Genomic DNA, 23,538 nt, shown 5'->3' on the forward strand with positions numbered 1-23,538 from the left:
ATAGTTCGCTGCACCTGCAAAAACACTGGTCGATTTGGTGATCCTAAACCTTAAAAAGACACCGCTGACATCAACTCGGTGGCTTTAATCGTTGCAGATAAAATTGTATATGGGACTAGATACTCTGGCACACTTTTGATAGCCTAAACCATCAAGTTGCAATTTAGTAAATACATACGTAAGTACATGTAGTTTATAACTAAACATAATTTATAGTATACTCAGCCTTTCTATATATTAACGGCGGGAAGAAGTCATATTTTCCTGCGCAGCAAAAGCAATCCTTACCTTTACAGCAAACATTTCCCCATGGGCACAGTCCTGGGTAGTTGATGATATTCTGAGTGAGGCACACTGGTATACATTGGCCTTGGTAGTAGATGGAGCAGTAGTTGGCCACTGAAACGAGTTACATCGTCAAGTAACGCAACGTAGTGATCTAGCATGACCATGCACCCAAGTGTATGAAAAAGCTTTCTGAAGACTATCGCAATAGGTTAGCAACAATGTTCGTCTGTTCTTCCTCTGGATAGTCTGCGATAGCATAATTCATTGGCATGGTCTCTGCAGCTAAAAATCCCTCAATAACCGATGAACGGATGGCTAAACCAAGGGACTAAATCTACTTGCACTGGTTGTATTATACTCACGGATTCCCTGCAAGCTCCCCAGGAGGACCACGAATGTTGCCAGGAACATGATTGCCGATTTTGTGTGAAAATCTGCGATCAAGGCTTTTTCGAATGGTTTCGGCGTTTCTCGATATCAATGTTACTAGCGTGTCATTTTAATGACTTCTTATGCAATGCCAATATTATCATGGAGCTGATATGTATTAAAGCCGAAATAGCTGAATCGCCTCTATTGATTCTGCTTGATTGTCAGCCATAATTTCTCTGTCATTGCAATACCAACGAAAAGGTACTGAAACATAGACATCTTACTTCACCTTTTCTCATGCTACTCTTGAGTCCATTATACCAAAGGGAAATGAACTCCTAGACTCCAAAAGAATTCTAGATTATCGAGGATAATTGGCTAGTTGCTTTAATATTGTTATCAAATTCAGCTGTTTTGTTCTCACGAAGATCATCCGTTACCTATGATTCTCAGTGCCAATGCCGAAAAGCAATTGAAATATATCGAGCTTCTTCTTGAAGTTACATGTACATGTACATGTACATGTACATGGAACTACATGAACACGTACATGGAACTACATGTACACGTACATGGAACTACATGTACATGTACATGGAACTACATGAACACGTACATGGAACTACATGTACACGTACATGGAACTACTTGTAATAAGTGTTTGGCATTAATCCGTTCCTTTAAAAGTGAATTTTAAATTTCTTTGTTTATATCATTCGACCTTCGTCTGCAATAGTCTACTCTGGTGTTTGATTTACATAAAGACACGGTTGAAAGTTGCCAGATGCTAGATGCTAATTCTGAATTGTAACTGCAAAGTACGCCGATAAGTGCACTTGCGGAGTTGTCAAAATATCAAACCTTGTCGATTGACAAGAGCGAGTATGTCACATGGCTCCGTGCGTATCAGTGGGTAGCGACAAAAAGATAATACAGAATACACAAAGAATCCAGTTTCTATATGTCCAGGACGGAAGACACCTAGTTTAATAGATAAACTAGAAATGAGCAATTGGCTTGGCCATATCAAACAGGTGTTTTGTATAGCCACCAGTTTACAGTGTCCTTCGTCATACAAATGCGCTTTCTTGTGATATTTGTTTTGTGCGGGCTGCCTATAGTCCTTGGGTGGAGAGGAGGCCGGCGTATCGACTGGAAATGGTGGGAGAAGTTGGAGACCAAAGTATTACAACCAAAGTGTACGTAAACTATTACTTTTAAGATCATTACGTGTATAGCCTTATTTACAGTTTCATCTTTTATGTCAAATGCTTTGGGTTAATACCTGATCCACACTCTCCCAAAGCAGCAATGTAGTAAAAGGAGCGTGTTTGAGAGTCAATTACTCAATATATTTTGCCAGACCATCAAAAATGTTCATCACTGTATGTTTCGTATCAGTGTGCTATAGGAGGCGTGGTTATTGCATCTTTGACTGGCGGGAGGGATGGTGTCCCGAAGGTTATGAAACCAGATGGAACCGACAATGTGGATATTATGGGGTTTGCTGCATCTTTCCGCCAAGACCCATAACGGCAGTACCACCAACACTAATAACAACATCTCCACCTAAAGTGACGGGTGAGTGGGCGCTTGAAACAGTTTGTTATCCAGCGTTTTCCAGGTTTCCGTCACGATGACGGTCATCTTAATTTCAGGCGTTTTCTGTTGCATGATCCCCTTCGATATGTGACAAAAGAGACACGGTTCCAGAGATATAGAATCATTCGAATCACTTTGATGATCTGCAAATTACATATTCCCACCATGTATCATCTACACTGCTACGCAATGATTGGATTTGGAAGTAATAGAGACGACATACTAACCAACAAGTAAGTACTTGCGTTTGAACACCTGCACTGCTTAGGAGTTTACCTACATTTTGTATCTTAATGCCTTGTTTCAGAGTTTGAATGTGGTGTTAGTAAATTTGGTGCCGACGCGATGAAGTGGCGGATTGTTGGCGGTCGAGACGCAGATCACGGTGAATATCCATGGCAGGTAAGAGTTGGAGAGCTCCTGGGCAATGGTTACTATTACATTTGAATTGTTTGAAATTGATACGTTATACTAGATTTTGTCTGTAGTTTCTGATAAAAAAGGCAAATTTCATGCCAATATCAAGGAAGAGCTTATCTGAGGCAAAAAAGGCAAAAGAAAATGTTTCGATATTTCATAATCCAATCAAAACCAAGTGAATGACTATGAGATAACTATGGATTTTATTCTTTCCTCTTCATCATGATAGGTGTCGATTTTGTACCTTGGTGTCCATTGGTGTGGTGGTACCTTAATCAACAGAGATTGGGTCATGACAGCTGCTCATTGCTTCATAAGGTGAGTTTTAGTATCTAAACTGTTTTGCCCCAACCCCTGCGACATAGTCAGTTTGACTCAGCTATCATACTGACTGATTGTTTCTCATGTTGTTGGTTTTGTTCTGATTCGATTATTGACAACTATAATGTTCTTTATCCTAGTAAACCTGCCAGAGATTTCTCAATCATTCTTGGACAGCATCGCCTAAACGACGACGATAAAACAGAACAGCATATTGGTATATCCAAAATCATCGACCATCCGGAATATCACTTCCATGACACCGAACACGACCTCTCATTGGTCAAACTAAGTCACGCGGGCACATATAATGATTACGTCATACCTGCATGTTTGCCTGGGAAAGAGGAGGTATTCGAGGGGATGTTCTGCACCGTGACTGGCTGGGGCCACACAGCGGAAAGTAAGTTTGATGTCCGACAAGCCTTTACATTGACCTAAGATTTTGAAGTTTTCAAACTGCCCCTCTTGTGTTCATCATGAAAAAACATAAATCTTAACACCGAGACGCGTTAATACCAAACTGATGTCCTGTATCAAAGACGACATAGTCGTATTTTGTATGGTGAAATTAACAAAGTCAGAAATCGGAAAACAGCAATACATGGTGTGTATTGAAGTAAGTATGAGACAGTAAGAAAAATGGTTTTGGTATGTTTCTTTTTGCAGATGGACTGAGGTCAAACGTTCTTAAGGAGGTTACCGTACCCGTGGTGACGCGGGATATATGCGCAAAGAGGTTAGAATCGAAGGGGGATGTCTATGGGACAAACATATGTGCTGGTTATGAGGATGGAGGGAAGGATGCTTGTCAGGTAGGATCATAAAATCTTTCTCAATTTGTTTTTTAAATTCCTCCCCCAAAGACGAAGATGGCTGTTCATGTGCACGCGGGGTTCTCGAAAACGGTCATACCGCAAACCTCCACCTTTGGTGGCTGGGCTCCAGCACAAGGCAATGGGTGTATGTCCATGGAGCCGTTTCCAGCTACGGGGTGACCTTTGAGAAGCTTTCAGCTGAGGAACACGTACAAACAATAGCAAACATTACATTATGGAGTTGCATTTTTCTCTGCAGAGTGATTCTGGTGGTCCACTGAACTGCCGCAAATTTGGCGAGAACTGGATGGTGGCAGGCGTTGTGTCTTGGGGCGATGGCTGCGGAAAAGCAGAGAAGCCTGGGGTCTACACCAGCGTAGCAGCTTACTCCGAATGGATAAAGGAAACCGTTGCAGCAAATTAGGGAAGCTGCTTTGACGCCGAGGACAGCACTATAAAATGGTCAGAAGTGATACCTTAATGAACAACAGACCATGCCACTCTGTCTATTGGATTCACTTGAATGTACACAATTCGCATCAACTACATCGATGTATCGTGGCTTTGTAAGCATATTAGCTGCATTTTCGAAACACCCTTTACTGAAATATTAGTATCAAATAAAACACGACTCCGTCACTCTACATGCACATCGTATCTTTTAAACAAGGACTTTGTTTGAGTTTCATTATACTAAGAACAAAGCAGTGCTTACGGCAAAAGCGTTAATCTAAATTTCATTGTTTCACATCGAACCAAAGTTTCAGCAGTTGTTGGCTATTATGGGAAATGGAATTCGACAATAATAGAAAAAATATTCAGAAATAAAATATGATAAAGAATGAAAGATAAACTTTGTTCCGAGGTCGGCCCTGGGTTTAGCAACGACATTGGCTTTTGTAATGATGATCAGTTCAGTATTCTGTTCACCACCTTGAGCAGTGTACTCTCATGGTTCCGTTTCTCTATCAGACATTTTAACCTGAGACTACACGATGGACAGTCCAACCCGACAAGCTCGCCCATTCAACATTATACTTTCCTCCGGCGAATTTGACCGGAAGTATTTCATTCTGACTGTGACGGTGAAGCAGAATTGGGGGTTTATGATTTTTTACTTGAGGAAAGATATGACTGCAAAAACGTCTTCAACAACACTGACATGACACTGCTTCAAGTTTTTTTAGCCGGTTGTTTAAATGTTCTTGTTAGATTGATGAATAATATTCGTGGAGCTGGTGTGTCCATCGACACTTACATGTAAAAGCTATACTCACTATAATCAACCAAACTCCCATAGACATGGATATTTTTCTTTTGCATCTTTAACGATTTCAAATCCGGCTACGTTTAAAGGGAGTATAAGTGTCGACCAAGATTGTCATACAAAATGTCACTACTTCAAAGCATGGCCCGTATCCGGTTACGCCGTTTTGTTATGTTCTTATTAGGCGGAAGTTGGCAAAACAGTCAGCTTTCTACCATGCTCAGGAAATTAATTTGATCTTTTCATTATAAAATATATGAAACTTCGAACTATACGCACACAGTACATAGTTCCAGGATTTAAATAGAGCATGGTTGTTTAATTTTGATTGCAAGGGTCAAGTGTTCGTGATGCAGTTCTCGGGTTTAGTGATAATCTGTGTTGTGCCTTTCAATTCTGGTAAAGGCTCTGGGAAAAGAAAACAGGACATCACAGTGGCTGTGTTCCAACCTGCTTATACTACAAATGAAATCAAAAAGGAAATATACCTCAGATATAATTTCACCAGGTCTCCAGTTGAGTGCTCTGTTCTCTCCCTGCCGGAAGAAGGTGTTTTTTATTTCGTCTACAGAGGAAATGTTTGCAATTTTCACAGAGATACCCCAGCCGCAATCTGTGAGATTGGACTGACGAGGCTGCCCGGTGTAAAATACATGAGAAAGAAAGTAAGTACGTGTTTGTAGTGATCAGGAAGTTGAACAATGGGATAGGCGTGCATAGGCGTTTCGGGGGCTTTGCGAAAACTCCCTATTGGTGATGTTGCCCCTGAATGATGTCGAGTGAGATGCATATTTGAGCGAATCAAATAACCAGGTAATCTTTCATATCGATAACCCTATTTTGATCATAAGTTTGCAGGCGAACCTTCTTGGAGTTTCACAAGTGAATTCTCAATGAAAGATATGAACTTTTTAAGCGTGTACGGAGGAGTATATTATCATTACTATATGAAAAGGATGATCATAGAATACCCGTTAAAGGGCGGCTGGAGATTTCAAGCATTCGAAAAGGATGAAGCAAGCAAAAGTTTTATTCTCAGAAATGAGCCACCCGCCCTGAGTGATATGTTGGATAGCATTAGGGGTGGCCTCGTCGAACACGGACTGATAATTTGGCAAAGAAATAAAGCCAAGTGGAGGATGAACTTATATAATATAGAAACGGGACAGTATACAGGGCGAATTGTATGGATTGATGCTTATAGAGACACTGGTGACAACTGCTTACAATATCAACCCATTGCTTTATTCTTTGTAGGGAAGTCGGCCATCGTCCGTTGCCCCATTACGAAGACATCATTCAGGTATTTCTTCTTCGACCAGTATAAAGAAGAGCTTCAGAGGGGTATGAGGAATATCGATCTCGGAGAAGGGATGCTTTTGCGCGAGGTTGGAGATATGCATCACCCATTGTGTGCCCGCGATGGAATATTTGCCATGGCGTACCAATCAACGAAGACCGAGATCAGTGTAGACGTCATTCGAGTAGGGGTGAAAGACGGTGACACCTCGCTAACAACAAATTTTAAGCTTAACCTTGATATTTTGGGAAACATGTACGGAACTGACGGCCTATGGCGAATTTACGTCATAAAGAACACTGTGTTATTGATATTTAATCAGTGTACTCCGACTAAGATTTTCGTGTACAATGTGGTTGAGAGAGGTACGGGGATGGATACTGTCATTGAAGCCATTCCATATCCCGGCAACCCGATCGTGACTCCGCTAGCTTTCAAGTATAGGCGGTTTTTTTTTGACAACGATGGAAACTACTATGATGTCATGATAGAGTCTATGACACAACCAAGACGCATTAGCACTGAAGAGATGCTGAAAGTGACGTCTGTTAAAATGTTCAACATATCGGAATTGGAGTTTTGAAGTCGTGAATATGTTTTGAATTGACAGGTAAAAAGTTGTTCAAGAACCAAGTGCATGTTTAAGTACATTGTATTAAGTGCAATCACAATCACGGGTACATGTACATTATCATCCGGTTTAAACAGAAAATACGTCAGTGGTTAAAAGAGATATAAAAAAAGCGTAACGTCAATCGTTGACACCCAGACGACACGACTATAGAACAGAACTTCCCCCGGTGTAAAAGTAAATCATGTCAATGATGATTGTTCAGGGATTTAAAACAAACAGAGACATGGTCTTATATCTCTGTGTCGTCGGCTGTCGTATCTCTTCCAAGTTCTTGATCACAGGACCAAGGTTGAAGCAACTCGGTCAGTAGCCAGCGTGGCACCTGTCTTGTAGTGGAATATACGATCTGGAAAGTCGCAACAGCTTATGACAAATATTCCATATAAAAACACGAGATAAATAATTGGGACACAAGCCGTCTCCTTGTTTCTTTTGCGATCATGACAAATAGCCGACATCCGTCCTCCCGGCGTCGTTTTCTGTCAGCTGATGCCACACGTATCTTGCCGCCAACAGCAAAACGAGTTAAAATAGTGTATCAACCATGTATCAGAAATGTTACGATGACACTGTTGAAAATGATGCTTCGAGTAGGCCCAAAACGATTTCAATACCATTCATATCACCATTCGTTCAGATGGTCTTTTTGTGAATTCGCTAGTGGTCGACTGATAGGTCTTATACATACCCAAAGTGAACTCGTGCAGAAGAAGACCTTCACTCCGGATGCAGTGGACCGGCCTTGTCTTTTCGCCTTAGATAAACGATGATCAGGATGACGAAATTGACTGCACGAGTCTAAAATGATACATCTTAGCGAGGCCATTACTGAAATGTTGTGTTTTATCGACTATAGCCAACCAAATATGGTCGATTTGATTGAACGCTGCAGGTCAGAGATGGTTACTAATAAAATCAATCGGTTGTCTCAATCATAATATCTTTTGGAGGAACATTTGCTTCATCACATGTGATTCGTTAAAGAAATATTGACGGTTAGAAGTTAAAATTTATTTCAGCCAGGTAACTATAACTGCCACCTTCTGGCAGAGAAACTCCCTCATCTTATGCTATGGTACAAAGTCTGCAATTAGAAATGCTTTTGATCTGCTACTAAACAGGGTGTAACGACTCCTGCTTGTGTTGGATCAAAAGCAAGTCTAGATTGTTGTCTGCAGCGCGAACGCATTTCTAGCCAGTTAACAGGGTTTTAAAAATGAGAAGAAGGACGACTAGAAATCACACTTTCACAAAGAAAATGCCACAATCCCTCATCATTCACACAGAGGCAGATGAAGTGGCGCATCATGTTTTCATCCAACCTGAACGCAAGTGGCTCAGTTTAAATTTCCCGCCTCACATACAGCTCCTCCAGCGGCTGACGGAGAACCGATCTATAAATAGATCCCTAAAAAGCGGTTGTATGTGCGACATCGGACAAATTGCGACCCGGCGAGTACGATTTTTGTACGACAGAATTCAGTCTAAATTCACGTTATTGGAGGTCTGATTTCTAGTCTTCGATATCCTGGACATGAACACTTAAGTGTAGCATATTTCTGCACTCAAAAGAACGAAGAAAGATGGCTTCTGCTTTAGAAACGTACGTCAATCGTATCCTTTACAAATCGTGCTCACAGACTCGGGACCCCGCTCCACACAATACACGTACACACCACAGTAGTCAGTACGGTCATCCTAAATAGCGTCCACCAGCACCCACCAGCGTCCACCAGGTTTAAAGTCGGATATAAAGTCATCGAAATAAAATTTAGTAGCCATAAACGAAATAAGTATACCATAAAACACACTTCATGAAAATTTCACGACATTTGGGTGTAAGAATTAAGATACTAGATAGGGGATCTATATTGTCTAAAATCACAAGGCTCCTGTAGTATTGGGAGGCCCTATCATTTCCTCCAAGTCAATCAGTATGACAACCCACTCTTTATAATATAATATTATTTGTCCTTAACCCATTATCAGGAAATGTTGCAATTATCACTGCTGACGGCCGAACTATTGTGGTAAGTTCTTCCTTAACTGTGACGGGTGGGTTGTGTTCCTGGAACAGAACAAGGAGAAAAGAGCTTTACAGAATTGCTGTTTTCACAACAAAGACCTTTCGGAAGACAGAAGTTGAATGGGATTTTTATGATGTACGCTTGAAGTATTGCTAATGTTTGTTGGAAGGACATGTAGCTGCCTACCACTAGGCACTACCAGGGAAACATTTCCAGGCCTGTTCATCGGTCTTTTTACACTCTAGGACTATGTACATTGCAAAACACAGTGAAATGTTTTAAAAATCATGCTACTACATGTAACCTAACTTATGCAGTTGACACCTTGCTGATTTACAGCACACTGTGACACCAAGAGTTCAACACATGGGTTGACTTCTGGACAGCTTTGATTTGAATCAAGTACAACAGTCAGTTTCTTTGTAAATGTTATTTTATTGAATTTTTCAGGGTGTACTGAAAGGATTTGACCAGACCATCAACCTGATCCTTGATGAGAGTCATGAACGTGTATACAGCTCTACTCAGGGAGTGGAGCAGGTCTTATTAGGATTGTACATCATCAGGGGGGATAATGTGTAAGTATGGGTTATGTGAGACGCTCCGACGAAGTGGGTGACAAAGGGGGAGAAGCGAGAGAAAGTATTTTTCTCAACATTCGCTTTTCTTCACGGAAATGTTTCTATAAGTCACATGAACATTCAAATCATTCTACAATTTACCAGGTTAGTCATTCACCTTCCATTTAAAATCTAGGTATATTATGTGTCCGTTTAGTGAAGGCTAACTATCGTTGGTTAGGGATTGCAAATTTTCAATAAATTCCTTTAATTTCAGTGCTGTGGTTGGTGAAATTGATGATGACGCTGACAGTCAATTAGATCTCTCAAAAATACGGGCAGAGCCACTTGGACCTGTTTCCCATTAACATCAGGACAGGAACAATCATATTCCAGTAATGTTGGTTGTGAAACGAGATGGAATGTGCTATGCCTATGTGAACTTTCTCCATAGTTTCTGCCAGTCTCTAACTGATGCTAAATGCCAAGGAGGGAGGACTGGACAAATTGCAGCTACAGATTGAGTGTGTTTCCGCATCACAGTTGGCCATGTTGATAAAAGGAGATTGCCGCAGTTAGCTCTAGAGACAGAAAGATGAATGTTCAAATGCTTTTTTGAAAAGATATGGACTCCTTTAACATTTCCTTTGATGCAAGTTTAAGAAACATATGATTTGCTTTGGACTTGTGTTGGAATTGTGTGCTGTAGTTGAAAAGTGAGGGATCATCTCAATGTACATTGAAGCTGAAAAAGGACAAAGTCATTTCGTCTTACAGAAGGAAGAGGTGTGGTACATAATCTTAATTGTCTGCAATTTGGTCTCGTCAGCATGTTTGTGTTTCTAAATCTTCAAATTCAAGTCACAAGGCCACTTTTACTTGTCTTTCAAAAAAGGGGAGGGGTGAAGTGAGAGACTAAATAGTTTTGTCTTTTTTATCTTCAGTGTATTTTGGGGTGATCCTGTACACTCTATTGCAATTGTGTGCATTTTATAAGGATTACACAATCATGTATATGTGTGAATCATCTTTTTATTGAAATAAAATAATGGTGAATAATGTAGTTATAGATTCTCTCAGATTCCACATGTAAGAACACAATATTCCTGGTCATGTGGTGGGACATGTACAACAGCTCAAAGCTTGGTTGTGACCAGATGTCAAATTGCATACACAGAGATGCAGCATCTTGTTTTCAGAAGTTGTGCTGGTTGTAACCGGAACATGTCCTGTTGAATATTCTGCAGTTGTGAGGATATGTTTAGGCTACCCAGATTGCTGTCCTTGCACTGTATCTTCCCAAGTTTGAGTGGTTGTAACTTGACACAGGTTATTTACCAGGAACTATCTCATTCAGTCTGTCTGCTTGTCAGTTCAGTTGTGTCCTACATGCCTGAGATGTGAAATTGGGTGTTGGCAATTGGGACACAAGCAATGGACATCTTCCAAGGAGGCATTTGATGGCCCCATACTCCAAAAATTGGTCATATGAAGACAAAGTCACAACCATATGGCTGGGATAAGGTAATACCGGCAAATATCACAATGAGTGATTTGACATTCCTTTTGGCAATATCAGACTGACTTCTGGCCAACAGATGTCGTAATGTTCGGCTTACAATCCATTTGGCAATGTCGAACTTCCAATCATTCCATTCTTATCCTACGCAACTGCTTTAGGTCGAAGACAGACGCGAAAAAGGGACTACCCTTGAAGTCGTCGTCCCCAAGAGTATCAAAGAATTGTCCGTCCACGCGACACTTTTCAATTCCTGTCGCAACTGTCTCTAAGCCGAAATATCTCATGAGTGTCACCAGTTGGTGCATGTCCAGCTCTGTGATGGGGACAGACGGAAACCCAGCTGGTCCTCCAGACGTGTTGCTCCTCTTCGTGGAGCTGGTGGTTGTGGCGTCTGATTCGATTGGGATCATTGGTACCGTGGGAATCTGCATGACTTGTTTGGTGGTTGATACTGGTATTGGTGGTGGTGGCCTCAACGATTTCGCATTCTTCCTTTCGGTTTCAGCACTCGATGTGACGACTGGCGGCAATGGCAAAGGTTTTGAGTGACGCAACTCAGCAGACGGTAACGTGGCCAGGTCATGTGATGACCGTGGTTGTTTGCCAGGGATGTCGCGTGGTGCAGGTGAGGGTTTCTTAGCCTTAACCTCGGGCCTCCGATCATTCCCTTTAGTTTGACTTGGGACCGGAGGTGGTGGTATCTTCTGCGATTTAACCTCCTCACTTCCGTCAGCGAAGCAAACGATATCAGGTTCAATGTATTCTTGCAAATACGAGTCATACGGCGTTGTCTCATCCGCCGTTTCGTTCGCCGAAATTAAGCACTCGTAGACAGCCTCGGCGGCGTAAGATTGGATAGATGAGCCAGCCGCCGGGAGTACTACATTGATGTCTTTGAAACAGTCCATGCTATACTGCGAGGCCCGCTTCGAGATCTGGTCATTCGTGATGGATCCAGGAGTTCCCGTCCCCCAGAGATAGAAAAGACAGTCTTCAAGTGGTTTGAAACCGTCGGTTTGTGCGGGGAGGAAGACGAAATTGACCTGACCAGTAGATTCGATGTTGTAATAGTGTCTTGGTTCGGTGCTGCAGAAAAGACAGCCTAGAGGAAGAGTGATAAGGACCTCGTGGACACACTCCTCTAACAGCATGATGTCGGTGGTCGGTAAGCCGGATGGTTGTGATTCGAATAGAACGCGCTGCGGCAGAACCCGCTGGGTGTTGTAAGTGCTGCGAATTTCTTCTATGGTGTAGCGGTTACTATCCTCGATAACCTTGAAGTCCCCTCTCGCTGAGAGTGGTACATCCACGGTCTTCATTTCATCAATGAAACGACAGACGACACAACCATCAACCAATTTCTTCAACTCCAACGTATTTCCTTTCTTTACGCTAACTTTCTTAACGGTGAAGGATTTGGTCGGTTTCACATACCTGGGACAAAATTCTAACAAATCCTTCATCAACGGGAAGATTTTCTCGCTGTCCCAAAAGGGCAAAACCTGAAGTCCGATTGGTTGTCGTTCCCCTGCTATCGCAATTGGTATCGTGTACTTCGGCAAGCCTTCAGCTCTTTTCTTCACCTCATCAACACCAGTACAGTTCTTGAAGCGCTCGTCGTAGGCGCATGCGGTCATCCGCGTGAAGCGCTGGACGCCAAGCGCAACCAATGGTTCATCCGTCTCACCTTGTAAGGCCTTCTCGGCTTTAATCAACTTCGGCCAATCGCTCAAATTGCAGAGTTCATCAATAGTATATTTATGTCCGTTTGCCTCGTTTACATCATTCATGTTCGATTGGCGTACGTTTTCCCAATCCATTTGTATGACTTCGACACTGATTATCAGGCTGTTGAACTGTCTCTAGCTTTATATCGTCGCTCTCGGTTGTGACCAAAGAATAAAAAACTCACAAACGTTATTGTCCCAGGATTTTGAAGACTGGATCACTTGACTGTTACACTGCGAAATAAATTGAAGACTGCGTATCTGCGTATTGTCCGAATATTTCGGACAGGAACGTCGTAATGTGAATGTCCTTTAGGTTTGTGTCGCCGTCCGGCTTGTCCACAAGCGAGTCGCAATCACTGGCTCAACGTCAAGGCTGCCGATTGTGTTGAAGTTGTTGTCACGATCGATATTCGTGAAATTTAGTAGTTCTCTTTGCTCATGGACTCCTAGTAATTCAGGAACAAGTTCGTATAATGTCTTCATTCGTATTTGACTTTGATCAATTAACTCGTTATGATACAGGACAACCGTTTACGTGATAACATATCAGCTGTTAAAGACCGGCAAGTTCATACTATCAAGAATGAGTCCGAGACTTTCAACCAATAAAGCGACGTCTAGCACGTCTGGAGTTATAACATTGGCTTTTGAACCTATTCCTTATCACATCAATAAAAAACCCGGTCAAAAAGTTTCACCTTTATGTCATCATGATATAATCACATTATCGAAAACATTTATGCGAATTCGTGATAATTCGTTCGGACAATCTTTGTGATATCATGAATAGATAAACCAATGGATTATTACCACCCATTTCATTTATTGTTCTGTTGTTGTCGTCGATGCCAATGAGCACAATGACCATTATTGTATGGAAAGACATAACGTATAACAATTATCATTCATCCCAAGTTAATCTTTTGACGACAAAGTCACAACCTGCAGAATTAATGCAGGGGAGAAGATCGTATTATTCGTGACATCCCATTGTTTGAGTCATAGAACTGCAGCGAGATGCAAACTTCTATTGACTAAGTCCGTGGTTCAAGCATGATGGTGTGTCCTCAGGTAGATGTGACCATGGAGGGTGATATGAATTCAAACTACATTTGTGAGTGTATTTGAGTTTTGTATATGCCTAGTGTAAATTTAAAAGAACTAAAGACTAGTAAAAGCATTTACTAGTCTTTATTCATATCATCAATTTTTCATGGATACTTGATATCATCCATTGTGTCTTTAATTTCGTTCAAAACGAATGGACGCTGCATGTTGGTACATGACCATAGGGCCCATCGCAACTTCGACACAGCCCTTGTGCCGAACTGGGATCAACATTCTCATTGAAGACACTGCGGCTGTGACCCTGATATACAATGTGCTTTCAAATTTTCTCATGATTCACGTGATTTATGGCCAAAAGACGTGGTATATAACCTCATTTTTTTCGTGGTGACCTAATCAGACCTGAAAGAAAAGCATCAGCATCCTGTCCTTGGTTAGTTCAAAGAATGTATCCGTTCTTCAAGTGAGGCAATGAAACATGATCCAGGACGTTCATATTGTTCTAAATATTTAACTGATAAGATCCAGGGGCATCTCACGTCACCCGAGCTGAGTCAGTTCTGAGGACAAGTCTGTGTGAGAAGCTTTGAAGACAGATTGCGGCTCATTGACATAAGGACATAAGGACAAGACTGAAGACGGACTGACAAAATGAACGCGCTACTTGCATTGACCGCAGTTGCGGTGTTAGGGTGTTTTCTCCAAGGAGCTAACTCTCAGTCCGGCGAACCAGAGTCGGCGCCAGAGGTAGAGCCGATGATGGGTAAGTCAAACATGTCTGTTTCCCGATAGTTTACACAAGGGTAGCGTAAGTTGTTCCCGGTGGTGACATAAGGGACCCTTTCATCCACGTGTAATAGTTGTAAATCGCAGAAGAGAAAGTGTCCGAGAACAGAGGATTCTATTGTGCGCTTTTGATTTCTGGGGTAATGACGGTTGTGGATCCCCAGCTTTAGATCTATAAAATGCTACACCGGTGTAATGTTTTTGAGTGTTTCTGTTTTTGAGTGTTTCACCTCATTGTTTGGGAACGCTCAAAAATAGATTGACGAGTATTTCTGTGTATCCCCCCTATTGAAAAGTCATGGTCTCTCTAGCTGCCTATTGTTTGGAAACACTGAAACATGGGGAACAACCACAGATGTTACACCGGCCTTGCCGCCGACTGAAATACGTTGTTCCTCCACATCATCATAGACTGATAGAGCAGGTCGTATAATATCATCCAAAGATTTACCTGAACGTCACTCCCGTAATAGGGATAAATATATGATGGCCATCCTCCCTCCCACCCTCCCAACCTCCCGGCCGCCTCCCTCCCTCAATTTAAATCTTATTACATGCATTGAACCCCTAAAATTATTCGTGTTGAAGACATGCATGATTATAACGATGGGGGTGGGGTGCTACATGACCACTTATCCGAAGATATAATGCCTATCCATGCATTTTCTTCATTCAATCGCTTGTCCTTTTCCATTTAGAAGTTGTCCCCGCACTTTCATTGGATGAACAAGTACAAGATCTGAAAAGAAACCTCACTGCCCTATGGAAAGTCGTCCGATTATTACAGGTAAGGTGGTCCTCGTTACCAATACGCATCCTAAGAGAAAATCTCCCAGAATAGGCCAATGTCAGAGTAGAGCGGATCGGGGTTCTCGCTAAATTGCCTGACCGGGAGTTTTCATCACTGATTGTGATCAGAGTTTGCCATTGTTCAAGAAGGCTCGTGACCTAGTAACACACAAAACTATTTTAGCTACTTGGTATCAACGTTTTCGAAGAAAGGCTTAATGAGTCTTATCTGTCAACAGAAGGCCTACTTTCTGTAAAATAATGATTATCCATGACCGGATCTGATAAGCTTCAACCAATCTAATATTTAGAACCCTGAGGCAGTCCAGTCGTCTAAACATACCGATATTAAATAGGCTGAACAGGACCGGCCCACTGCATCCGAAATGTCCAATGCGCTATCGGTTATTCCACACAAAAGAAAATTCATAAATTTACATAAGACACATGAGGATACAATTCAGTAATAAACATTGGTCACAATATTTTGGCAACAGAATGATGACAAAAATCATCTGGCCAAGTAGAAGTTATATAATGTTCTGAACTATTTTCCCTATCAAAGGCAGAGCGTATTCGGTCGTTTCGCAGGATTCTCGACAATCATATGCCTCGGGAGTTCGAGACACGTTACATACTATCAAAGTAGTGAAAGTTGTTTTTGGTTTGTTCTCTCCAGGCACAGGTCATTATCCGGAGTCATGACACCAACGCTCACGCCATCACCAACCCAGACCATTTGGATGCGGAGAAGACCAACCCTGGCGGCGCTGGCAGGAGTGTCCACGTCCACATGCACGAAGGCCACATGCATCTCCATGAAATCATCGACGGAAATCCCGCCAATGCTGATACTTATGATGACGATGTGGCACACAGCCATACCAAGCATGCCCACCGTCACGGAGACCACTATCATTTCCACGAGGACATAACTGGCAATCATCACCCCCAGTTAACCGGTTCTGGATCCATTGACAACGTAAATGAGGACATTGTTGGTATTGTGTAAGTGACCTTTTGTCTACAATTACAATGATTACACATATTTTTGATACCTAAAAGTAAACATCCTGAGAAAATCAGAGGTTGCCTCTACCGTGCAGACAGTAGAGCACTAGAAGCGAAAGATAACCCCATCATCAGTGTGAAATTCTGTGGTTTTATGTGATATTGCTTGCTGACCACTGGGTTTAATTGCCTCGCACGAAAATTCCTAATTATTTTTTATTCCCTATATGACGTTCTCTCCCTACGATGATGGAACCCAGGCCAAACTTGCTCACTTCTATAAAAACGGGGTTTAAAACGGAGACCAGCTCTGCGATCGCTCTTGAGCCGGCGACACAAGGTTGTGATTGTGACTTCGTCACGCGCAATACCCTTGGCCCTGACTTTGATTCAGGCTTTCATTTCTACTTTTTGGATCAGTTCCTCCAGTTCCTGAGACAACACCCGAGTTAGGACAGTCTCATCAATGCTGAGAATCGCTCCCGAGGACACCCATCTTCACGATGAGTGAGGAAAACCTCTCCAAGCGAAAGTACTCATGTCCTCTGGGTGGGGGCACAGCAAAAGGACATCCACTTTTATTGACTATAATGATAGTTAAGACAATTTGCTTGGTATTATGTAGTTTTTCATTCTTTTTAGGGATGAAGCTACCAACTAAATGTGACGGAAATTTCACATTACAATGCACACTTCCATGCTGTATTCAACCAACTGAAAGCTTCTGTGTGGAGGACGGACATCTGACTGACGTGTCTTTCTAAAGGAACGAAACCATGGCAGCAGACCAGAAGACATGTCTTGCGATATTATACTACGGTTATTATACTGACTAACTCCTTTTCAGACCCTCGCAAGTCATTCTCCTTTTCAGTGCATGGAACCCGTATAGTACGGTTGTGCGATGATATATAGTCAGGATAGCACACCCTAGGACTGTCACTAAATAAATTAGAAACACTTCAAGCGGACGGTATGGATCTGTTTGTGTCGTTATTTCCTTTGCCTTGTAGATGTATGGTCTTTAGCACTATAGATCCGTGGTTTGATCTAAGTTTACCCCGTATAAACATTGTGTTCTTGATACTCATCGTCCTGTTTACCAATTACCAATTGAATAGCCATAAACAAATGTGTTTATAAAACTTCTTTCTGTCTTTGTTTGTCCTGCCGAACGACCTGTCTTCAAAAATCGTATCCTGGTGGTCTCAAACTCCAGCCTTCTCTACTAATAAGTAACTATTGGTCATTGGAGACCACAGGAGAGACGATAGAACAGCTAACCACCGCCAGCTGGTCACCTGACATGTTTGTTGTCAGAGGCACAACCTGAAATCCCAAGGTTACCTCATAGAACAACCTAACCCCATCTGCTGGTTATCTGGTCATAGTTCTCTTTTAATCAGTTGCCATTCGGCATTGGAGACCACAGGGGAGACGATGTCACAACAACCAACCTCCGACAGCTGGTTATCTGGCCATGTTGGCTGTCGAAGGCACAACCTGAACATACCAAGGTTCTCTCGCATTAAGTTACCATTCGGTATTGGAGACTACAGGAGAGACGATAATGTCACAACAACCAACCTCCGACAGCTGGTTATCTGGCCATGTTGGCTGTCGAAGGCACAAACTGAACATACCACTGTTCTCTCGCATTAAGTTACCATTCGTCATTGAAGATTACAGAAAATACGATGGTACAACCAATCTCCACCAGCTGGTTATCTGATTATATTTGGCGCAGGTGTCCGAGGCACAACCTGACAGAGTTGGAACCGGACAGAGTCGGAACAGGCAGTGTCACAACCTTGCTAACGTGGTGACGGATATGAGACAGTAAAAACTATTTCGAATGGGACCTGGCAGCTCCATTATGCTGCCAACACGGAGAGGCACCCGAAGCAGTCACACCAACTTCGAATCGGGGGGTCTCACAGTTCGACTGTTGCCAAACCCTTGAGAAACTGAGACTGGGATAATAACAGAGTGAATGGCCGGCCTAGGACAAGTAGGGACACCGTGTTGTCAAAACAGTGAGACCAATGAAACAGTCACAACCAGATCAGTACCGTGTAGCCAACAGTCACAACTAGATCTGAATCGTACCTGGCCGCTCAGCAGTTGCACGGTTTTGCCGTCAAGCCCTGTGCCTTTAGTATTTGACGAGCCTTGCCACAAACGGTAAGAGGAACACTCTTGGTCTCAACTAAGTACTCTTTACTGAGGGTACGTCTATGCTTAGCTTAGCTTAGCCTAAAACCTACAAGGTTCTCCACCCATGCAATGATTAGGTATACGAGAAGGGCAGACGATGGAGTAACCGATCAACCTCCACCAGCTGCTTATCTGATTCTGTTGGTTGTCCGAAGCCCAACTGTATGGTGGGAATGGCCTTTTGTGGTGTCTTCAAGGGTTATTGATTGTCAACAGTTACTGCTGAGCATTGGAGAAGGACAGACGATGGATTAACCAATCAACTTCTTCTTCTAAAGGGTTCGGTTGAGCATGCAGATATCATTATCTGCAGTGTTGATGGACTGACAAAACGGGTAGTTCGCGTCAGGTCGTCAGCATTTCCCCACAGCTTCGTCTGGAGTGTTGTCTCGTCGGGCAAGAATTTCCTGCGTGCCAGCTCTAGTGTAGTGGGCAGGTGTTAAGGATGTGCTCTGGGGTCTGTTCTCCGTTGCCGCACTCGCAGTTTGCCGTTTCTCGGATTCCTAGTCGCTTCAGGTGTTTGTTAAGCCTGCAGTGTCCTGTCCGAAGCCGGCATATAATCACCTGGCTCCTCCAGGTCTAGCTTGTCGATGCTGTCCTGTGCTGTTCTGTAACCGCTCATTTCCATGCACTCCTATATGGACTGGGATCCACTGGACGACAATTCTCTTCGGCTTGAAGAGAAGGGGATCTAGCCTGTCTAGTGAGCTGTCAGTCAGTGTCTCGGCTTTCCCGCTCTCGAGAGCAGGAGGGCTGACAGTTAGTCGGTCATTAGGACGATGTTGTCTCCACACTTGGTACAGTTCCTGGCAAGGTAGTCAGCAGCGGTGGTGAGTGCCTGTTGTTCAGCTCTGTAGTTGGAACAACATTTGCCGGCAGAGACTGCAATGGAGTGCGATTCTCTGTCAGAGTGTTTGACAAAAATTCACTTCCTCCATTCCTGACAGCATTCTGTGAGGATCCGTCAGAGTAGACATGGGTCCATGCGTGGTTGGATTAACCGATCAACCTCCACCAAGTGTATGTTGGTGGGAATGACATTTCGTTGTGTCTTCAAGGGTTGTGACCATCTCTAGATTCGTTGATTGTGATAAGTTACTGCCAGGCATTGGAGAGAACTGACGATGGAGTCACCGATCAACCTCCACCAGCTGCTCATCTGATCCTGTTGGTTGTCCGAGGCCCAACAATGTACAGTGTATGTATGGTCGGAATGCCCTTTCCTGGCGTCTTCAAGGGTTGTGACTGTCTCTCGATTCATTGATTGTGACAGTTCCCATTTTTGTTCAAATGCTAAGGACCTGCTGACGCAAGTGCTGTTCTGTACAAATGCATAAAAACACATTCAGAAGTGCTGCTTGATGAGGAAGCAGGGCATAATATAGTAATGACAAAGACATGTCACATATTGTCTGATGCAGTCAATAAAGAAAAGACAGTAAAAAGCCAAACGAATTATGTGCAGAAAGTTGTATGTATTTAAATAGGTATAGGAATAACAGTGCATAAGGTATACAATACACTACAATCAACAACATCTAAGAGGACACACATCGGGGTTGCCCAGTCAAGGTAAGATTAGTGAAAGGAAAGGAAATAGTAGAGCTCCTCACTATCAATGTACATTCCAACCAAGTATCAAAGACACTGAGAAATGTGTAGAAATTTCCAAAGCACAAAAGTTCCAGAATTTCAATGATCAATCAAAGTTTTCAGAACAGTATGATGCACCACACGAATATTAGAAAAACTCACAATCTTATTACATGTCTTCATGCATTGTGATGGTTGTGACAGCATATCAGGTGAAGACAGACTTTTAGGATGTGACCCATCTTACTTTTACCCGCTGGTTGCTGCTTTGTGCACAATTTCGCAAGCAAACCAATCCATTTTCTTGACACAATGATCCTGCTAGCTACTTAAGGACAACACTACTGCAGGGACTACAATCCCATTCAGGAGGTCTGTCTATGCTCATTTTGGAATCACAACCAGAACACTAATACTCCAAGAAAACCTGTCCAACATAGGGAAGATAACCTATATGGACATCGAAGTCTGCCTTTTGGCCATAGTCTCTATAGATAGCAGAAATAAAAGCACAAACTCCTAATTTTTGTAGTATCATCTGCCTTTAGCAAGACGTAAAATCAAGTCTATTAAGTCTTTCCTCTTTTTTGACACGTATCCTGGCGTTACAAACTCATCCAGTGGAGATTTGAATGATTCCAGATATTTCATACAGAGACACTCAGTTACAGACACTACGTATATCCCACAGTCATAGCCTGAAATAAGGATATGAAAATGTTTTGAGAATTTGTGACAATACAGAAATATTGATTATTTTGAAACGAATGCACAGGGTTGATTTAGAATCAATAAAGACATTGCTGATATTCACTTTAGAACCAGATTATGATGTTACTCATATCAGGCGGTCCTCAGGATTGAAGACTAAGCTTTGAAAATTGGTTACATTCTCTGGTTTTACTTCATTCTAGCATGCTAATTATGTTCACACACGAACACTTGTGACAGATGCAGAGATTAACAAAAAGTTTCACCCCTCTCCCACATGGCAAATTTGGAAATGAGGTAATTTTAAACTAGCAACTCTGCTGCCCTCACTCCAAACTACAAAACCCCCAAGACCAAAAACAACTTGTCTGCAATCGAGCACAAGCACTCTTTGATACTCACAGTTGTTCTGTTGAGGAGTTAGAGCCTCCTGATACTCCACTTCACCATATGCTGAAATAGATGAACAATTATACTAAAAGCATGCAAATAAGAACAAGGTTGAAGGAGAGGAGATTCGTCATCGAGTCATCTCAAATTGCTTCTAGCTGATTTTAAGCAATTTTATTCAATTTTGCAAATTTAAGAGCAACTGGCAAGATTTTTCACTGCAAGGATAGACATGATAGAATGAAGGTTTTGACAGAGAAGTCCAAATCTTGATCATCAATCAGGTCTATACCATGATTATATCGGAAATAGAAAATGGTCTCAATCAATATTTCGTTTGGAGGTCCTTGGAGTTTCAATTGCACTGTCTGTAGCCTACTTACCCCGTAGATAAGGATAAATCTTTTTGGCAATACTTCTAGCAGCAGCTTCGTTGTAACCATGATTAGAATCATAATGTGAAATGATCCCATCTTTCCGGGAGAATACTAGAAGACTCCAATGGGAACCTCCTGCCTGGCTTGCATCGGTACTGTCATTAACTGCAAGGAAGACTAGCTTCTTTGTGTGTAGTTCAAGTTTGATAAATTGCGTGACATCAGGGCTGATGAAGCGAACATGGTGGCACCTTTCTTTGAAGCGGTCATTTTCAAAATATCTGAAATTGAGAAAGAGAAGGCACAAGTTGAGCGAAGACAGTGCCAGTGGCAGTCATGGCAGTGGTGGTGGATTGCTATCCACATGGACGATGTCTGTCTGACCAAGGCCAGGGTCCATAAATTGGTACAGCACTACTCTTGACTGAACCGCATTGTCACCAATTATCCTTTCAAAATGGATATGATGGCAGTGATGCTTTGACGAATCAACTGGAAGGCCAACAGGAAAGGGTAGGACTGATTCTACGGAAAGCCGCGAGATGGCGCTTTACTTGACACTTTCGCTTTGTCGGTCAATTTCAAAGGACTGAAAGAAGAAATTAAGGCCGATTCAGACCATGTAACTTACTCAAACGAAAACCCTATAAGTTTGTCATTCAGCCAGTGCGGTCCTTCCAGCAACGAAACGTCTGACTTTCTCAAAAGCGAGTCATGATAACTGAGAACGACCGCTTTTTCGTCGCTTTCGGCCATTGTTGTACGTTCTTTACGTTTACCCAAACTGCAACACTTTTAATTCACCATTTCCATCACTTTTAGTATCAAAAAGTTAGTTTGATACAAAATAATTATCATCATGCGTTTATTAGAGTTAACGAATGGTTAATTTTAATTTAAAAGCTAGTTAATTGGATAAAAGGGCCTTATATATCGAGTGGCCAATAAGACAACGCTTCTTGGTTTCCATCTTTTTTAACATTTTCTAGGAAAGTCAAAACTTATACAAAATAGGCCAAAGTCAGCCTCGTTCTGGATTCACCTAGTTTGTGTACTATCTAGTGCATTCCAGTTTCAATGCACTATGATCTCAGATAGTGCTTTGATAGCTGGGGTCATTATTTGAAATGACTCTGACACAGCCCAAATCTTTTTTTACCTCAATAAACATGCTTAATATTGTTATCCTAATGCAACATGTATTCCATTTAAGCACTTTTGAGAGCATAAAATGCATTTCATTGTGAGTACTGTCCAACACACACCCCACCCCCAACTTCTAATTGGGATAGAAAAAGTTTCTATGTCTAAAACAAGAGACCATTGATGGGAGACCTTTGATTGACATCTTGGCTGTGGAATTCAACCACTTTTCTCAATGAATATGCACACCCCTTGATGTATGAGGCTTATATGAATGGCTGGAGTCCATCCAGCACAGCCCCCTCCCCCTCAACTAAACTGTCAATAACATTCTTGGTGGTCAACTTGTGTATGGTATCATGATACAGTCTGGTACAGGGACCTGTCTGCTTTATTAATTACACACATTTGGGTTAATTTGTTTATACACTTGTCTGCTATAATCTCTCAAGCAGGCTGCTTGTTTGCAAGGCGGCATTTTCCTTTGATCTTGTAATAGGGATAGATTTTGTTTCTGATACTTCAAGTGCAGAAGGTCAATTCCATGGTGTTGACCATGTCTTACTGTAGTGAATGAGTACAATTTACACCA

The 23,538-nt window shown here is 42.2% G+C and overlaps 4 protein-coding genes across 6 annotated transcripts; 3 read left to right on the forward strand and 1 right to left on the reverse strand.

Annotated features, from left to right (window-relative positions):
- The first annotated feature begins 1,663 nt into the window (after nt 1-1,663).
- LOC135491314 (serine protease 27-like) lies at nt 1,664-8,309 on the forward strand. 3 transcript variants are annotated; one of them, XM_064777093.1, is made up of 8 exons: nt 1,664-1,859; nt 2,062-2,241; nt 2,570-2,664; nt 2,912-3,000; nt 3,144-3,406; nt 3,673-3,818; nt 4,081-5,753; nt 5,940-7,607. In XM_064777093.1, exons 1-7 carry the CDS (start codon nt 1,739-1,741, stop codon nt 4,243-4,245), a joined length of 1,059 nt encoding a protein of 352 aa, XP_064633163.1. In that variant the 5' UTR covers nt 1,664-1,738; the 3' UTR covers nt 4,246-5,753; nt 5,940-7,607. The 3 variants fall into 3 exon arrangements, with proteins under 3 accessions (XP_064633163.1, XP_064633164.1, XP_064633162.1); XM_064777094.1 differs by having other exon boundaries at nt 6,346-7,607; XM_064777092.1 differs by lacking the exons at nt 1,664-1,859; nt 2,062-2,241; nt 2,570-2,664; ... (1 more) ...; nt 3,144-3,406; nt 3,673-3,818 and having other exon boundaries at nt 4,249-5,753; nt 5,940-8,309.
- Nucleotides 8,310-8,443: 134 nt separating this feature from the next.
- Nucleotides 8,444-10,718, forward strand: LOC135491315 (U6 snRNA-associated Sm-like protein LSm8). The gene is made up of 4 exons (XM_064777095.1): nt 8,444-8,636; nt 9,012-9,052; nt 9,500-9,627; nt 9,887-10,718. The coding sequence occupies exons 1-4, from the start codon at nt 8,606-8,608 to the stop codon at nt 9,975-9,977; spliced, it is 291 nt and encodes a 96-aa protein (XP_064633165.1). The 5' UTR covers nt 8,444-8,605; the 3' UTR covers nt 9,978-10,718.
- Nucleotides 10,719-14,466: 3,748 nt separating this feature from the next.
- On the forward strand, nt 14,467-17,660 carry LOC135490864 (uncharacterized). Its single transcript, XM_064776425.1, has 4 exons — nt 14,467-14,692; nt 15,414-15,502; nt 16,184-16,512; nt 17,158-17,660. The coding sequence occupies exons 1-4, from the start codon at nt 14,581-14,583 to the stop codon at nt 17,174-17,176; spliced, it is 549 nt and encodes a 182-aa protein (XP_064632495.1). The 5' UTR covers nt 14,467-14,580; the 3' UTR covers nt 17,177-17,660.
- Nucleotides 17,661-20,213: 2,553 nt separating this feature from the next.
- Nucleotides 20,214-22,704, reverse strand: LOC135491207 (sentrin-specific protease 8-like). The gene is made up of 4 exons (XM_064776930.1): nt 22,435-22,704; nt 21,810-22,084; nt 21,439-21,489; nt 20,214-21,023 (listed from the first exon to the last, which is right to left on the reverse strand). Exons 1-4 carry the CDS (start codon nt 22,557-22,559, stop codon nt 20,860-20,862), a joined length of 615 nt encoding a protein of 204 aa, XP_064633000.1. The 5' UTR covers nt 22,560-22,704; the 3' UTR covers nt 20,214-20,859.
- Nucleotides 22,705-23,538: the final 834 nt, after the last annotated feature.

The sequence above is a fragment of the Lineus longissimus genome, chromosome 7 (assembly GCF_910592395.1).
Source record: "Lineus longissimus chromosome 7, tnLinLong1.2, whole genome shotgun sequence".
Taxonomy (NCBI): Eukaryota; Metazoa; Nemertea; class Pilidiophora; order Heteronemertea; family Lineidae; genus Lineus; species Lineus longissimus.

Coding starts and splice junctions, on each gene's coding strand:
- LOC135491314 (XM_064777092.1), top strand. CDS start 5,439: ATGCAGTTCTCGGGTTTAGTGATAATCTGTGTTGTGCCTTTCAATTCT. Junction 5,754..5,939: donor TAAAATACATGAGAAAGAAA/GTAAGTACGTGT, acceptor TTTGATCATAAG/TTTGCAGGCGAACCTTCTTG.
- LOC135490864 (XM_064776425.1), top strand. CDS start 14,581: ATGAACGCGCTACTTGCATTGACCGCAGTTGCGGTGTTAGGGTGTTTT. Junction 14,693..15,413: donor AGAGGTAGAGCCGATGATGG/GTAAGTCAAACA, acceptor TTTTCCATTTAG/AAGTTGTCCCCGCACTTTCA. Junction 15,503..16,183: donor AAGTCGTCCGATTATTACAG/GTAAGGTGGTCC, acceptor TGTTCTCTCCAG/GCACAGGTCATTATCCGGAG.
- LOC135491207 (XM_064776930.1), bottom strand. CDS start 22,559: ATGGCCGAAAGCGACGAAAAAGCGGTCGTTCTCAGTTATCATGACTCG. Junction 21,490..21,809: donor GATTTATCCTTATCTACGGG/GTAAGTAGGCTA, acceptor CATCTATTTCAG/CATATGGTGAAGTGGAGTAT. Junction 21,024..21,438: donor AACTCCTCAACAGAACAACT/GTGAGTATCAAA, acceptor TCCTTATTTCAG/GCTATGACTGTGGGATATAC.
- LOC135491315 (XM_064777095.1), top strand. CDS start 8,606: ATGGCTTCTGCTTTAGAAACGTACGTCAATC. Junction 9,053..9,499: donor CTGACGGCCGAACTATTGTG/GTAAGTTCTTCC, acceptor TGAATTTTTCAG/GGTGTACTGAAAGGATTTGA. Junction 9,628..9,886: donor ATCATCAGGGGGGATAATGT/GTAAGTATGGGT, acceptor CTTTAATTTCAG/TGCTGTGGTTGGTGAAATTG.